The following is a 16,002-nucleotide window of genomic DNA, read 5'->3' as shown; positions in this document are numbered from 1 at the left end:
TGTGGGAAATACGCTACAAAAGGATGCACACTTGTATTTAAATACAACCCACTAATTTGACATACAGATCATCCCTTCCTCCCACACACACGCACACACACACACACACACACACACACACACACACACACTCACACACACACACACACACACACACACACACACAAGCCTACTACATTTTCATCTCCTTTTTTTACGTTTTGACTTCAAGTGTGTTTTTTCATCATCAGGATGGCAGAAGACATTCATGCTGTAACTTGAGAATACTGATTGATATCATTCTTGCAGCTGCTATAACCAGTGTCAGATGTTTTGGTTCTGTTGACCAACAAACAACAGCCCCTTACTTCTCACACATGAGAAGCAAAAGTGTGACTTTCTGTAACTGACAAGTTAGCGCTTCAGTTAATAACACTGGTCAATCCGCTCAGATGTTCTTTAAACAAATTGAAGTGTGGGCTGTGAATTATTGTTTTTTTTTTTCTCTATTATCATTCTTACACGATTCCACAACATCATCATCATCATTAGCAACTATTTAAGAATATAAATTCATTGCAAAACCTTTCAGTTCATGCACTTAGTTTTTTCTGGTCACCTTTCAGCCAGCATTAATAGCTGGTAAAACAAAAAAAAAACAAAAAAAACAATTTAAACCCCAAGCAAACGCAATTTTAAAAATATGCATAAATAACATTTCCACTGCAAACCCACGAGTGTCCGATCAGACCCTTACCATGGTATAGTCCCTCCATTTAATGTTGAGAAGAGAAGCGAGTGGAGAGAAGAGAAGATAATCCTCCACAACTGACAGGCAGCTAAATTGGGAAAGCCAAAATCCCAGGCTTCTGTGGTCCTTGGGTTAGCGTTGCGATGAACCAGCCAGCTCACTTTGTAATGATGCCTAATGTCAGCTTACAATCAAGCCAGAGTTCCCCTCTTAATCCCACTACGACTACTTCTACTGCTGCTGCTGCTACACTGACACATAGAGAAGAGCCTGAGTGGACAGAAAGGCAGAGAGGAGCAGAAGGGGGAGGGAGATGCCTCATAGAGAGAGGAAGGAGGGAGAAAGGGGGAGGAGGGGGTCCTTTTTTGTCCCAGGAGAGGGATGAGTGGGAGAGAGGGAGCCAGATGTACAAGACAGAGTGTAAATGAGAAAGCGAGTCAGGAAGAAAAGACAAGGGAAGAGCAATGATGCAACAACTACTAGAGCAGAAGTGAGGAAGAAAAAGATGAGAAACAAATAATGAATAGGCTAAGGGAGAGCTGAGGAATATATGGGTTATTAAAACAGTGTGTGTGTGAGTGTGTGTGTGTGTGTGTGTGTGTGTGTTGCCTCTGGCTATTCTGCCTTGCTAACAGATACACACCCTGAGGAGCTGCTCAATTAGTCATTTGATGATACCCTCTGCTCAACCACATCCAACGCAAAAGAAATGGGCCCCAACCGACTGAATCAGTCCATTTAGGTCTTCTAAGATACATACACATCCATGAAAAAAATATCCACATCCATCTTTTATTGCGACTAATATATGCATAAGCTCATGAAAGCTAAAGCCTATGCATATAAAAAGGTCTGCATTTGTTGCAACATGTTTACAACCATACATGAGCTTAAGCAGTCATTGAATTGACATGAGAGTCAGTGCAGAAATTGTTAAACCCTGCGGGGAAACAACCTAATAAGCTGACTGGGATCTGCTGCGAGGCTTCCACAGCAATTACAGTTAGACACTGTGATATAAAGAGTTTAGTCCTTACTGGACTGGATACCTAAGACACGCATCCCATGCGTGTAGATCGGCTCAAATTTTTAATAGGATCTTCACTGGCCCCCGGTTCACCCCTTCATCGAGTTTCGGAGAAATCAGCCACGAAATGTTATTCATCTTAAAATCAAACATGCAGAAATGGCAGAGCGTGAATGTGAGACCTCGGAGACGTCACCTTGCTTTCTTGTCTAGGTTCACAGAGACATCACTCACTACTTTGGACCATGAAGATCGTTATTTTAATGGTAGAAATCTGAAGTTACTAAGATTTTCCACAGCAAACAGAGATGAGCTGCGAAATATGTTCAAGTGACATAAAATGTGTGCTATCACTGATTGTAGATACAGTCTGTCACAGTGGATCAGACACTCTCGACCCTAAACAAATGCACTTTGACAGAGGCAATCCTTTCCTCTCTTCCTCTCTCCAACACACAGAAAATTACAAGCACATTATAAGCAAACAGGCCAGCAGTCAGCTGAGTTGCTCAGGAATAAAGAAGATTACTCGGCCAGTGGATTAGTAGGCCAAGAAGCCACACACACACACACAAAACACACACACTAAGCAGGTGGATATCAAACTGCCTCATCAGTGCATCTCTGCTTGGTACCGTGATGCATTTGCATTGCCCTCTAGTGGCAGTGCATTTTCAGCGAATATCAGGTACACATGATCTACCGCTATTAATTCCACTCTCCACATTAACCTTATGGTTACTTCAGTTTGTGTGTGCAGAAACACCATTCCCATGGATGTAACGACAACTCTCTTTACAAAAATTATACTCAGTAAATAATAAGAGACTCGCAAAATCCGCCAAATGCTTGGTTTGTAAGGTAAAATGTGTTCATTATTGAATAAGTCTGTGTTTATATCAAAACATGTTTAAGAGAAGAGATAGAAAGGCAGGACTCAACAATATTCTTGAATGAACCTTTGTTAAAGGGATAGTCTCTGCTGGTGGCTCATCACACAGACAGACAGCCACACACACATCTGACCTCAGCAGTAACACTGGCCTCACATAGCTTTATCAGTGTGTGTGTGTGTGTCTGTGTCAGTGTGTGTGTGTGTGTGTGGATGACAGAATGAAGTCATACCTTTGGCTTGTATCCAGGTGTTTCACTGGTGATTTATCAGTGTTTCCCTGTGATCTATTATGACTGTGTGTTTTTGTGGGTGTGTGGGTGCACAGTATTGCTGTGTCTGTGGCAGCATGAATGGAGAGATGAGGTCATGTAATTGGCCAAGCAGACACTGATGCCTGCCTTGGTTCGTGACTCTCCCTCTTCTCTCTCCATGTAAAGTACCTGTCTTATGAGCCTTACAGGTTCTTGTCCTGTATTTAAAACCCAACCACTTTAAAACAAACCCCCTCATGGCACTGCAAAAATGAAAAAAAAAAAGTGAAAATCTTTCCACATATTCACATTTAAAGTACAACCTCAACCCATATGGGGTTCTATGTCCATTTTTCCTGTCAGTATCTGTGTGAATTTAACTGTCCATCTCATGTACCAGGGGAGGAATCATCAGTAAGACAACCCTAACACACAAAACCTTATCTTTCATCTGTATTTGTAGGTTGAAAATTTGATTTGCATGGCAGTGTCTCAACACCAGAATGTGTTGGATTTCAATGACTATTAGACAATTTTGCTCCCAGTCATAAATCACTCACAATAATGCCCAGATTTGGCTTGACTGTGATAAATTGCAAAAATGTATCCTGTGCGGGATACAGTAGAATATTTTATAATACATAAAATATTTTAGATTATACTCCAATGTGCTTTTGCATTGATGTAGCCTCAGGATATTTCTGTTTTACTGGGGTGTTTATTTGTAACAACACAAAACACAACAGAGGTCTTTTCGCATATCCCTGTATCATTTTGAAACTACAGTTAAATCTTCAATCCCATTTAGCTTTAAGTTTTACTTTAACAATGCCCTGCCCAAGTGGTTAGCTTGTTGACAATCTTTCCATCTTTAATTAATTTGCTGACAGTCACACTGTGGTTTTACTAATAAAGTTGAAAATGACAGTCTGTGCTCTCTCGAAAATTCAAAGATGTTCATAATTGTAATTGTTAGATTTGGGTATTTTAAGTGTTGAGTATGTAGTGAGTACTGCCTAAAAAATATATATATACTTCTAAAGAATAAGTATAACACTACCAGCTTAAGTAAACACAAGTGAGACATCATGTGATGCAGTCATGTTACAATATTCACATGACCGCTTCATCCAGCCAGAACCTTCCTTTCTCCTCCAAATGTTCAAAAAAATTCCAAGCAGGTGTTATTTGGATAACCATGGCAGACTCAAAGTTACTTGCTCAACTGAGATGCATTAAATTCCACCAAAAACCATTCTGGAAACAAACAACATTGCACATTTTGTAGACATGATGCATGGATACGTGGAAACAAAATTAATACATAAGTGGATTTTATTTTATAACCAGATAATCTTTGCATTTGAGCAAGACTATATGTCTGCACAAGAAGCCCTTGCTTTTTAACTTTGCAGAAATATTAAATGCTTTCTGATTTTTTGAGGTGCTATGCTAAGGTAAGAGAAGTGGTGTGTCTGAGACATATCCTGAGAGTTCACACTTTGTGGGCAGCCAAACAATAACAGGAACGGCAGGGGGGCAAGATGAGCCAACACAGAGGGTTTCACCAAACAATAGGGACAAAAAAAGAGAGAAAGGAAAAGAAAAAACTCAAACATCCTGTCCGAGAAGTCAATAATAGGCCAGCTGAGTTTGTCGCATAAGGAATGACATTTCCTTAATGAAGCTGACGAAGTGCTTTCACATACAAGTATTGGCATATTTCTTGCAAACTTTTTATGCTTTTCATTCATCAGCTTTCCCCTCCCACCTCTGTCTCTCTATGTGACGAAGCCCAACAATTACTTCTTTCTCTCTCTCTGACTCATTGCAGTGTAATTACACCGACTGTCCTCTCAAACACCAGACACACACAGGCTTATTTATAATATGCAAGTGAACTTCGGTCAGTGCCAAAGGAAAGAAAATAGGGGGGGAGAACAGTCACTAGACTAGTGAATCATTTTGCTTGCGCAAAAGAGGACACAGTTTCAAATCTGCCTGTTCACATTTTCTCTTACACCCACACAGGCGTACACACTGGAGGGAATCACTGAGGTTCAACTCCATTCATCATCAGTTGACATGCTGCACGAGTGACTTTCATGACCAAAAAGGTGGTTCACTCCAGTTGTGTGAGTGTGTGTGTGTGTGTGTGTGTGTACGCACGCACATGCTTTATCCATATCTCCGTGAGGACCCCTTTCAGCTTCATATATTGAACATACTTCCAGGCTTTGGAACAGACCTGCAGACTGCTTCAGGGTTACCGCTTGATTTCAAGACTGAGACCAATATTTACGTTACTTTGGCAGGAAAGCCCTTTTTGTGGTTCCTCACAACTATAGAAACATCTGTGCGTGTGTGTGTGTGTGTGTGTGTGTGTGTGTGTGTTAGCTGCTTACCATGTGTGTATGCATGCCCCAAGGAGGGACAAGTCATTAACTATGATCTCATTTCCTGCCATTGTAGCAGATTTCATTACACACAGTAGTTCTTCTTCGTACTAAACATGCTTGTAGAAACCAAGTTCACCACTTTTACACTATGAACACTCGCAGGTTAAAATGGAAAAAGGGAAGGGAAAGAACAGTGTGGCCACCTGCCTTAACACAATGACAAGCAGTGGGGGGGGGGGGGCGACAAAATATCTATATAGTGCTAGGTTTCGTCCACTTTTCCTCTATACTGATGCACCAAATCCAAGATAGCAGTTTGTGTCAAAGCAATTGACAACTGCAATATTAATATGCACCCAACGTTTCACTATACAATGCAGAAGACTGATTGCTGGAAAGGGGGAGATCGATTTCGGGGCATCACATTTTTGGTTTCAATGACTGCTGCTAAACTCCCAGGAGACTTGTGATATCTATAACAGCTTATTGTCGAAGACAATATAGAAAACAAACAGAGTCTCAGCCATAGTATATTAGAGTTGTGCGAGCTGTTGTCAGAATGACGTGTGTTTCATGAGAATGTATGGAATCACAGAAACTGAAATAGGAGGGCAGCCTGGTGATGACTGCAACTGCAGGAGAAAATTGTGCTTGTCCCTGCAGGAATGCCAGTAAAATTGTGATTGTAAAGCCAACAGTAGCCTATGCCTGAGTTATTAGAGCCTACTAAAATAAGAAAAGACCATAATTAATGGATCTGCATGACAGTTGGAATGAAAATCACTCATGGACTCAAGCACTACTTGTTGGATGTGTCAAAACATTTGACTAGAAACACTCCTGACCGTGTGCTATAACTCAGCAGACATTTGGAAGGCTTTAACAATAACACCAGCGTAATATGTCAGATGTATCGAAAAGCTCCAGCCTTCAATCTGTTTACTTACTATGGTGCTCAGTGTTTTCAAAGAACACAATGTGAAGGTCTGGTAGAGAAAAAGGAAACAAAACAAAAAAACAGAACGGGAAAGATATGATTCAAATTTGACAATTTTTCATCCAACACTGATTCCAGAACCTCAAGAAGGGGCACTGATTGATATGAAGTAAAGAAAAAAAAACCCAACCAACTGATCTCGTTTTAATGACAAATAGCATTTGGGTCTGGATTTCTGCAACTTTAAATATATAATTTAACACGACCAAATCTAATTAACATTGATGAAGGTTTTTTTCTTCTTCAACTCCAGTTAATGAACAGATTGGTTCAAACAGCCTTGCTTTTGGTGATTAATGGATGATTAATTCTGCACACCGATCAAAGACTGTTAAAGCTTGTGGCCTTTCTCATGATAAGATGCATAATATTGGAGCTTAAAGAGATGTATTATTCACTGGGCTGGTGTATGATAATGGTTGCACATTTCTGTAAAATTCCATTCACATGCAAACACATGTAAAGTATCACACACACAGCTAAACAAATTTGTAAGAAGACATTTTCAACTAACAAACACAAGTTATCTTGGATAAACAGTCATTATCAAAGTGCACCAGCGCACAAACAAACATGCATGCATGTACACACAGATGAGATCTGAGCCATGTTGCTTCTGTTGAGGGAAAAAAGAAAGCATCTTCCTCTTAGCTCCTCAGGGACATAGCATGTTATAGGATGTACAGTAAGTGCTCTGTGTGTGTTTGTGTGCGTGCGTGTCACACAGAGGGGTGTGGGATTTACTTCCTGAATGAAACTAATCCAGAAGCAAAAAGGAATGGGCCTTCATTTTGCCACACGCAGACAAATGCGCAGCCACACACACCCACTTCTTTTTCCTTCCCAGCTGAAACCACAGCCGGGAGGATGTAGGGGAATACGTTCCACTGAAAGATAGATATTGAAACTACAGAATTAGGATTTATATAGACCTATACATACCAGCACTTTTACACACACACGCACACACACACTTGTGGTCTCAAGTTAGTTACTAGCACAAAACAAACACCCAGTTGCTCAGGTCAAATGTTCATTCATGATTTTTTTTCTTTCCTAATGTTGGTTTGCAATCAGTAATCATTCAATTGTGCAATAGGTGAAAAAAACAGATGCTCCTTCCACTTTGTGGCGTGTATTTACACACTTCATTCACTGGGGAAAACAAATTGCTGGTGTTCTGGCCAGAAAAATTCCTCAAAAAATGCACAAAGCTAAACAGACAGGAGTTGGTTTTGTCTCCCCAGAGTATTGACTTCAATTTAAATCAGGAATTCCTCCTGACACTCATATGTTAAAGACACATTCGCTTATTCAGGGAAATCCTGCATACCTCCTCATACACAAAGTGTCAGTGTCCGGTGATTGCTGCCACCGGCTCAAGTCATTTTGAGTCACGTCACATAATGCAGTCTAATGAAACTTGACTACTAGCTTTGTTACTCTCTTGTAATTCTCAGTCCTTCTGTAATTGTCTGCCTCTTCCAGAAAACAGCTAGCATCAGGAAAATACATACAAGAATACTGCACAGAGTTTAGAGTACATTGCTTCAATAAAATTGACCAAAACAAGGGACACAATCCAAAACAGGGAAGAAGAAATGATAATACACACAGAGTCTTCCTTGGTAGTGAACTTCTGTTAGATCTTTGAGTGTCGTCAAGTGTTTCTATAAATACAGGCCTCCTGCACTGCTCTGCAATTTACACACACAGACACACACACAACTGCCACGCCTGTATTAGCCTGCAGTCAACTAGCACTAGAGTCAAGTCAGAAAGGTAGTGTGTTGGTCACAGCTCAGACTTTGAGTATGTCTAAAGGGCTTGCGAATTTCACATTTTCAAGGGCATTAAACATAATAGACTGAAAAAACACTATCTCCATTCAGATATGATGACACTTGGTGGATTTAGTAGTATGACAAAAAAAAGCATCGAGGTGCTGTGATGGTTACAGGACCTCAGTTGAAAAAACATTGAACAAGGAAACTAAAAATGTTATTGCCACACAAATCTTGTAACACGTAAATGTGATATTCCATTATAGGTATTTATACACGAAAAGTTGGACATGTTAATTTACTGTTGACATCATGATGAGGATCACTGGTCATTTTTAATTTTCTATTTTTAAAAATTCAATGATGATATAGGTTTGTTTTTGTGGGTTGTACTTGGTTTATTCCAGTTATTTGCAAGTTTGTTGTGTTTTATACAAAGATGAAAAAATGTCATGACTAAGTTTTTGATTACGTTTAATAAATAAACGAAAAAGGCACAATTGCCAATATCCCTAGAGAATAAAAAAATGCAGTAAACTCAATAATACCACATTGTCTAGAAAAATAGCAAAAAAACACACAAGATGCACAGAGCTATGTAGAAATTCTATTGGCGGTGCTATACAAGTATAAACACATGCGTATGTGGAATAAATGCTTCTGAATATTGCAGGTATTTATTTGCTTCCCCAAACCCCAGCACAGCATTAAACGGCCTTGGTGGTGCAGATGAACCTAAAACAGCACCTTCAGTCAACTTTGCACCAGCTATGGCCCGCGAACATTGCCATGCACAGCAGTGATTTTGCCTCAGCTCATCCTCTGAATTGCAAATGTTACTTCAACCCAATTAGTACACAGAACGTCTTAGCCTCTGTGGCCCTGGGATACCGCACTTCATTAGCATTTTCTTGCATGTTGGAAGATGAAGCAGAGGCCAGCCAGGTGGAGCTGCAGAGTACCCTGTTGTGTGATGTCTCAGTGTTATTTGACAGGTACATTCAACTTTTATATATTCAGGCAGACAAAACACTGCCTTTCTTGGCTCGTGAAATAACTCTTAAACATCCCCTGCCACTCACTATTGTGTTTTGTGTTTAAATGTTAAAACCATGATTCAATTTATACTGATTTTTGAATTATTTATGTCAGGGAAAAGCAGTAAACGCTCCTGATGGAGACGCTGTAATACTGAGGGGTGCAGACGGCTGAGGCTCAGTTGGCGGGGCGGGGTGTCCCCGCAATTTGAAGGCTGGCAGTTCGATCCCGAGCTCTTCCTGTCTGCATGTCGAGGTGCCCTTGGGTGAGACAAGGAATCCCGTGCTGGCAGGGGGGGCGCCCTGCATGGCGCCATTGGTGTGTGCATGCAATCTAAATCCATTGCGGACAGCGAAGTAAGAATTTCATTGCACAGGGAAACAAATTTCCACACTGTACATACGACAATAAACACTCTGAATCATGAATCAATCTAGCATAAAGTGCTGTATAGGCGTTACACCAATTACCAAAAGGGGCCAGCTTCTAACAATTTGATTTTGATTTCATACCTGAAGGATAAAAGAAGAGGGAACGCCAACAAAGAGAGTTGAAGGTGTGTATTTCTCACAGCCTGGTATTCTTCAAATAACAAATTTGTGGAGGATCTCAATCATCCAGGTCATGGTGAATTCTTGTCATGGTAACTGGACTTGAATATCTTCACTTGAAGACATGAAGCCTTCCTCAGTTCAGAGCTGAAAAAAGTCAAGTCCAGTTGCCAAGACAAGAAGATTTTGACAAGAATTCACATAACAATGTGATGTAAAGTGACACACGCATAGCTAACGAACACACCTGACTATTGAACACACCTAGTTAATAAACACACCAGCAGTAACTTCCAATAGGTGACCCTCGGGAGAAACACGCCATAAACATAAACAAATAACACCCTCAGCCAGAGGTTTACCCAAATGTGGGCTAGTCTGGTATATTTGTTAAAAGTCTAGGTTTGGGGGGGGGGGGGGGGGCGCCACACACACACACACACACACACACACACACACACACAGATTCACTCCATGTGACGGCGGTGACGAGTTCGGTGTCACCCACTCCTCTCAACTCTCCAGAACTTCGCCGAGAGTCCGAGCCAACGGCGCGGCTGGAGTTTACCGACACTTACCGACCGGGTGACCCAGAAAACGGTACAAATATTGATGAAGAGAGGGTGGGACAAACACACACACACACGCATCTCCTAATCCCTTTGAGCTCTTGAAGTTCCCCCCACTCCACCCCACAGAATGAAAAAAAACACACTCTCACCGCTGCTTACCGTGACTTGTTTCCGAGGGGGTCGCGGTGGGGAGGGGGTTACGTTGACTTTTACCGGCGGGGTAGCGGGTGAATAGTCGGCGAGTAATCCGTTATTTTCACTTCAGAGAGCTGGAGGTAGTTACGAAGTGTTTTTCGTTGGTGTCTTCCCCGCCTCTATCCTTCCTTCTCTCTCTCTCTCTCTCTCTCTCTCTCTCTCTCTCTCTCTCTCTCTCTCTCTCTCTCGCTCTCTCTCCACATCCAGCATTCCAATATGGCTGCTGCTCCTGAGGCGCGCGCGCCCTCTCTCCCTCGGTCTCTTTCCCCCGCGCGCGCACGCACACAAGCACGCTGGTTGGCCGGCTGGCTCACGCGCTCGCGTAGGTGCGTCGACTGATAGGTAACTAGGAGGGGGGGGCTCGCGCGCACAGATTTTTTTTTAAGTTTTTTTTTTCAACCTTTATTGAACTCGTAAATTATAAACAAACAAACATGGCTACATTCTATTTAACTAACATGAGGAAAACATAGACTTAACTATAAGAGTAACAAGAGTAGTGTGGAAAACAACTTGAGAAGCAACCACAAAAAAGAAATGGCAAAGGGAATAGAATAAAACTTTATTAATCCCAAAGGAAACTATTTTGCCAGAAGGCTCAAACATGACATCCATTCACTTGAAACATCCATCCATCTATCCATTTTTTTAATGTTTATACAAATAATTTTCTTCTTCTTTTTTCGGCTTTTACTTTCAGTGGTCGCCACAGCGATTCAACTTTTTCTATCTAACCTTATTCTCCGTATCCTCCTTTCTCACACCAACTACCTTCATATCCTCGTTCATACAATTTTGTTCTATTATTTATTATTGTTATATTTTTCTTGTAACTCTGGCACAACAATTTCCTTCGGAATAAATAAAGTTGCTCTTATTCTTATTTTTATCATCTCATCGCTTATCCTGCATTTAAGGTCGCTGTCATCGGCCACACCCTGGACTTGTCGCCGGTCAATCGCAGGGCCACATACAAAGACAGACAACATTTACTCACTCATTCGGGGCAATTTTCCCCAACTAACCTGCGGCATGTTTTTGAACTGTGGGCCCCACACAGACATGGGGAGAACATGCAAACTCCACACAGAAAGGTCCCCTTGTCTGAATCGAACCTGGGTCTTTCGCGTTGTGAGGCCGAAGCGCTAACCGCAGCGCAGTCACTTGAAACATGGTATTGATTTTATTGCTGTCAGGTTTCCTTCTTGCAGAAAGGGGAGGAGTTGTCAAGTTTGATAGCCACAGTTAAGAAAGACCATCTGTGGCGCTCTGTGGTACTCCTCGTCTGTCTCAGTCTATGACTGAAGGTGCTCCTGCAGGACCTCAGTACAGCATGCAAGGGGTGAGAGGCATTGTCCCTGACACTGCGTAGCATCTTCAGCATCCTCCTCTCAGACACCTCCAGTTCAACTCCCAAGATGGAGCCGGCCTTCCTGATGAGCTTATTAAGTCTGTCTGCCCCAGCACACTGTAGCGTTGACGGCGCTGGACACTACTGTGTGATAAAACATCCACAGCATGGCTCTGCAGACGTTTAAAGACCGGAGTTTCATGAGAAAGAACAGGCAACTGTGTTTTAGTCCAGTCTAGTTTATTTTCGGTTTATTTTCAGGTACTTGTACTCATCCACAATGTCCACACCTGTCCCGCTGATGGAGATGGGGTTTGAACCGGTCGTCCGTTTATCCTAAAGTTCACATTGGAAATACAGCATAATGGATCTAATGGAATATCATTCATAAATCTATATATTTTTTGTTTTTTTTCCATAAGTTTCAACATTTTTTTATAACTGAGAATTGTTTTTAAAGAAAGTAAAATTGGGGGATCATATTTGCATTGTATTGGTCACCAGCACAGATGTAGCCGGGGTCCGACAAATGTGACATAGACGGCTGCTCTGGCTTCTCCCGCTGCTGTTTACTGTCAGCACGGCGAGAAAGTTTTGCTAATCCCCCTGAAGTAAACATAGAGTTTAAAAGCAAACATCTGACCTCTTCCCCACCCCCACTCCCGCATGAGGAACAAACCAGGAGTGTTGCAGTGAGATGTGTGTTTTGCTCTGCAGACCTGATGGGATATGAGTGTGGCCCAGTCAGACCTCTACACGGGTAAACAGCAGACTCCGATTCAACTGGCCATCAACTTCAACATGCGTCATTTAAATGTGTCAGTTGTTCAATTTTCATGTGTTTTGTGGTAGTTTCTGCACAGGATAACAGTAGAAAAACCTTTCTGACAACTTCGACTATGGTTTGGCCATCATATTTGAGAGGAACCCCCCTGGGGCACCATGAGATTTCAACCAAATCTAAAAATGCATCATTAAAATATATCAATTGTTCTGATATTCATGTTTTTTGTGGCAGTTTCTACACAGGAGAACAGCAAAATCCTATTCAACTGGTCATCAACTTCAAGTATGGTTTGGCCATTTGCATCCGAAAGGAACCCCTCTGGGACGCCATGATGTTTTAAACAAATATCAAAATGCATCATTTAAACATGTCCATTGTTCTGATTTTCATGTTTTTTGTGACAGTTTCTGCACGAGACAACAACAAAATCCCATTCAACTGTCAGTCAACTTCAACTATGATTTGTCCATTTGCATCCGAGAGGAACCCTTCTGTGGCACCACAACATTTCGACCGAATATCAAAATACATAATTTAAATATATCCATTGTTCTGATTTTCCAAGAGAGTTATTCTAATTTCTAACTTCTGAATCCTATTTTCGAAAAGGATTTCCTTCGCTTTTCCAGTTCAATTTTCTTCCTTGTGTAGATTATCTGTTGCTCCTCGTTGCAAACTTTTATGTACAATTTTAAAAATTCTATTTGTTAATTCTTTGTCTTTCTTTTTCACACATCCGGGCAATAAAGGCTGCATGTTTTTGGACTGTGGAAACCAATGCAGACACTGGGAGAACATTCAAAAGAGAAAGCCCCCCCATCAGAATTGACCTTGCTGTGAGGCGGCGGCGCTAACAGATCGCTGTGCCATCACGCCGTACTCATCTGTCTTACTCTTCCATACTCTTCCGTACTTATGCTGTCTATCGATGTGCACCAACAGGCCACGACAAATCCTTTAAGGTTGACTTATTGGCAAGGGAAAGTGATTCAAAGAGGAAAAAAAGGGATTTCCTGGAGGTAGGCAAGTAAGAAACACTAATCCTGTCATAGCAAGTCAGATTGAAACCCTCATTCAGCGTTCCAGTAATCCTAAATATGCAAAAATGTATCATTCCTAAAGTAAATTTGGCATAAGTGTGAATATAATCCTTGTTTCAACTGGATCGGAATGGCGTCCGAGAAAGTGACCAGCTCCCAAATCATGTTAAAAGGCCTGGATTCGATTTTCGGTGTGTAGGATTTTTCGGTGAGAAGGTGAATCGAATTGGATCAGCGAGTGTACCTTTGCAAGTAATTAGGCCATGGATTTCTTCCGAGGTGCTTCAATATTTTTTTGTAAGTATCTGTTGATATGTGAATATATTTGTAATGACACCTTGGACTCAAATGATTTCTTCCTACATTTTGCCTCTGGGATGATTTAAAGGGCAAGTAGGTTAAATGGTGCCCTCCGTTGCTTTTGCTGAGATTGTAATCACAAAGTGCAATGATCAAAGCTCTTGCATGTTGAGTCAAAGACTTGTTTGTTTTTTCTTTTCTTTTTCTTTTTTTTCCACCCAGGAGAGTTCCTAAAGTGGAACCAGGAGCAGGAACTCATCTGCTGCGCCACCCCCAATTTTTGGTAATGTAATGATGCCCCCTGGTGGTCAGAACATGTCGTTGCATTGTTAAAATCCTCATGAGATGAGATGAGATGAGATGAGATGAGATGAGATGAGATGAGATGAGATGAGATGAGATGAGATGAGAAATTGTTGTGCCAGAGTTTCAAGTAAAAAACATAACATTAATAGATAATAGTAGAAAGGAGGAAGAATAAGAATACAATGAAATATGAATTGTCTTACCTATTAACTGTAACGACAAAGATTGAAGATTCCCTGCGGCTCATGTCTCAGACATGCCGCGCTTTTCATTAAATAACTAAAAAATAAATAAATAAATAAAATAAAACAACAAAAAAAGGGGAACACTTAAATAACACAATGTAACTCCAAGTCAATTGCACTTCTGTGAAATCAAGCTGTCCACTTAGGAAACAACACTGATTCATTTTGGCTTGTTTTAAGGACATTGCATTCAAGCTGTGTGTTTTTCCACTTTAATTTGGAGTGTGACTTCAAATCCAGTCCTCCATGGGCTCATAAGTTTGATTTCTACTGATAATTTGTTGTTAGCACATTCTACTTTGCTCCAAAAAAATAAAGGTAACACTAAAATAACAAATCCTACATCTGAATGAATCAAATACTCTTATTAAATACTTGTTTCTTTACAATGTACTTTGTACATTAGCACATTCTACTTTGTAAAGAAACAAGTATTTAATTCATTCAGATGTAGGATTTGTTATTTTAGTGTTACCTTTATTTTTTTGGAGCAATGTACTTCGTGTGATTTTGACTTTGTCTTTCAGTACGTTGTTTATGACTTGAATGGATCACATTTTGTTGTTTATCTCGCCACTGAACACATTATCAAGTCTCTAATTAAGAAGATCACTGTAGATTTCGCTGCGTTCTGATCATTTGATTTCAAAATACATCTGCTGCCGTGACCCGGATTCGAACCGGGGTTGCTGCGGCCACAACGCAGAGTACTAACCACTATACGATCACGGCTGGCCGTGGGGTAGCGCGACAACCCACTCACGACAAAGAACCGAGAGACTGTAATCCCAGATGTGACGTTAAGTGTGACGTCATTACGATGACGTGTCCACAGGTGAGTCACACCTCAATTTAACACGACGGAAACGTGACACAAAATTAAATATTATGTCTTTAAATCCTTCATAATCCAAGCAAAGAGATCGATAGAATTAGATTTTGGTGAGAATTAATTAAACCTGTAGTTTCATGTAAACACTGACTATCCATGTGTACTGTTTACAGTTCTGTCCACTGTTAACTTCTCGTTGCCATCATATATCTACTTAATATTATTTTTTTTACTTTTTAGCTCCCTACCTTGCTTCATTGTAGACAGCAAAATAAGATTTCAGCTAAACGGGGAAACGTGTTTCCAGACTGTACATATGATAATAGACAATCTGAATTTAGCTGTTTTGAATCAGAATCAGTAATTTTAATTCGCCCAAAAAAAGTTGTAAGAAAAAAACAATGTACAGACAAACACGTTTCCAGGCTGTGCATATGAAAATAACACTTCTATTTGTTTTGTTTTGTTTTTTATGAAATAATTTTCCAGTTGATTAAAAACTTTCCCCTTTGTTGTGTTTGAATGAATCCATGAATTTGGAAATCTCTCTGAAGCAAAATAAACAAATCAGAGGTGACACGAATTGCCGTGACCCGGATTCGAACCGGGGTTGCTGCGGCCACAACGCAGAGTACTAACCACTATACGATCACGGCCACATGCACGACCGTGGACAAAAACAAGCACCAGACAAAATTGCTC

General features: G+C 40.8%; 1 protein-coding gene and 2 non-coding genes across 5 annotated transcripts in view; all 3 read right to left on the bottom strand.

Annotated features, from left to right (window-relative positions):
• Window positions 1-10,568, bottom strand: part of ptk2aa (protein tyrosine kinase 2aa) — a 54,724-nt gene extending 44,156 nt beyond the window's left edge. For 2 of the 3 annotated variants that reach the window (XM_086178388.1, XM_086178396.1), the window contains exon 1: window positions 737-968. In XM_086178388.1, coding sequence (XP_086034514.1) covers window positions 737-755 — 19 coding nt within the window. In that variant the 5' untranslated portion in view covers window positions 756-968. Of the gene's footprint in view, window positions 1-736; window positions 969-10,403 lie in introns of those variants that run through there. The other variant, XM_086178393.1, reaches the window with a different exon arrangement.
• Window positions 10,569-15,128: 4,560 nt separating this feature from the next.
• Window positions 15,129-15,200, bottom strand: trnah-gug (transfer RNA histidin (anticodon GUG)). The gene has a single exon. It is a non-coding gene; the product is annotated as a tRNA-His (tRNA).
• A 684-nt stretch (window positions 15,201-15,884) lies between these two features.
• trnah-gug (transfer RNA histidin (anticodon GUG)) lies at window positions 15,885-15,956 on the bottom strand. Its single transcript has one exon. It is a non-coding gene; the product is annotated as a tRNA-His (tRNA).
• Between the last annotated feature and the right edge of the window lie 46 nt (window positions 15,957-16,002).

This window comes from Fistularia commersonii, chromosome 30 (genome assembly GCF_037954325.1).
Source record: "Fistularia commersonii isolate RoL2024-O1a breed Wild chromosome 30, RoL_Fcom_v1.0, whole genome shotgun sequence".
NCBI classification, from domain to species: Eukaryota; Metazoa; Chordata; class Actinopteri; order Syngnathiformes; family Fistulariidae; genus Fistularia; species Fistularia commersonii.
Note: the sequence above shows the minus strand (reverse complement) of the source record. Positions and strands in the feature narration are given on the sequence as shown.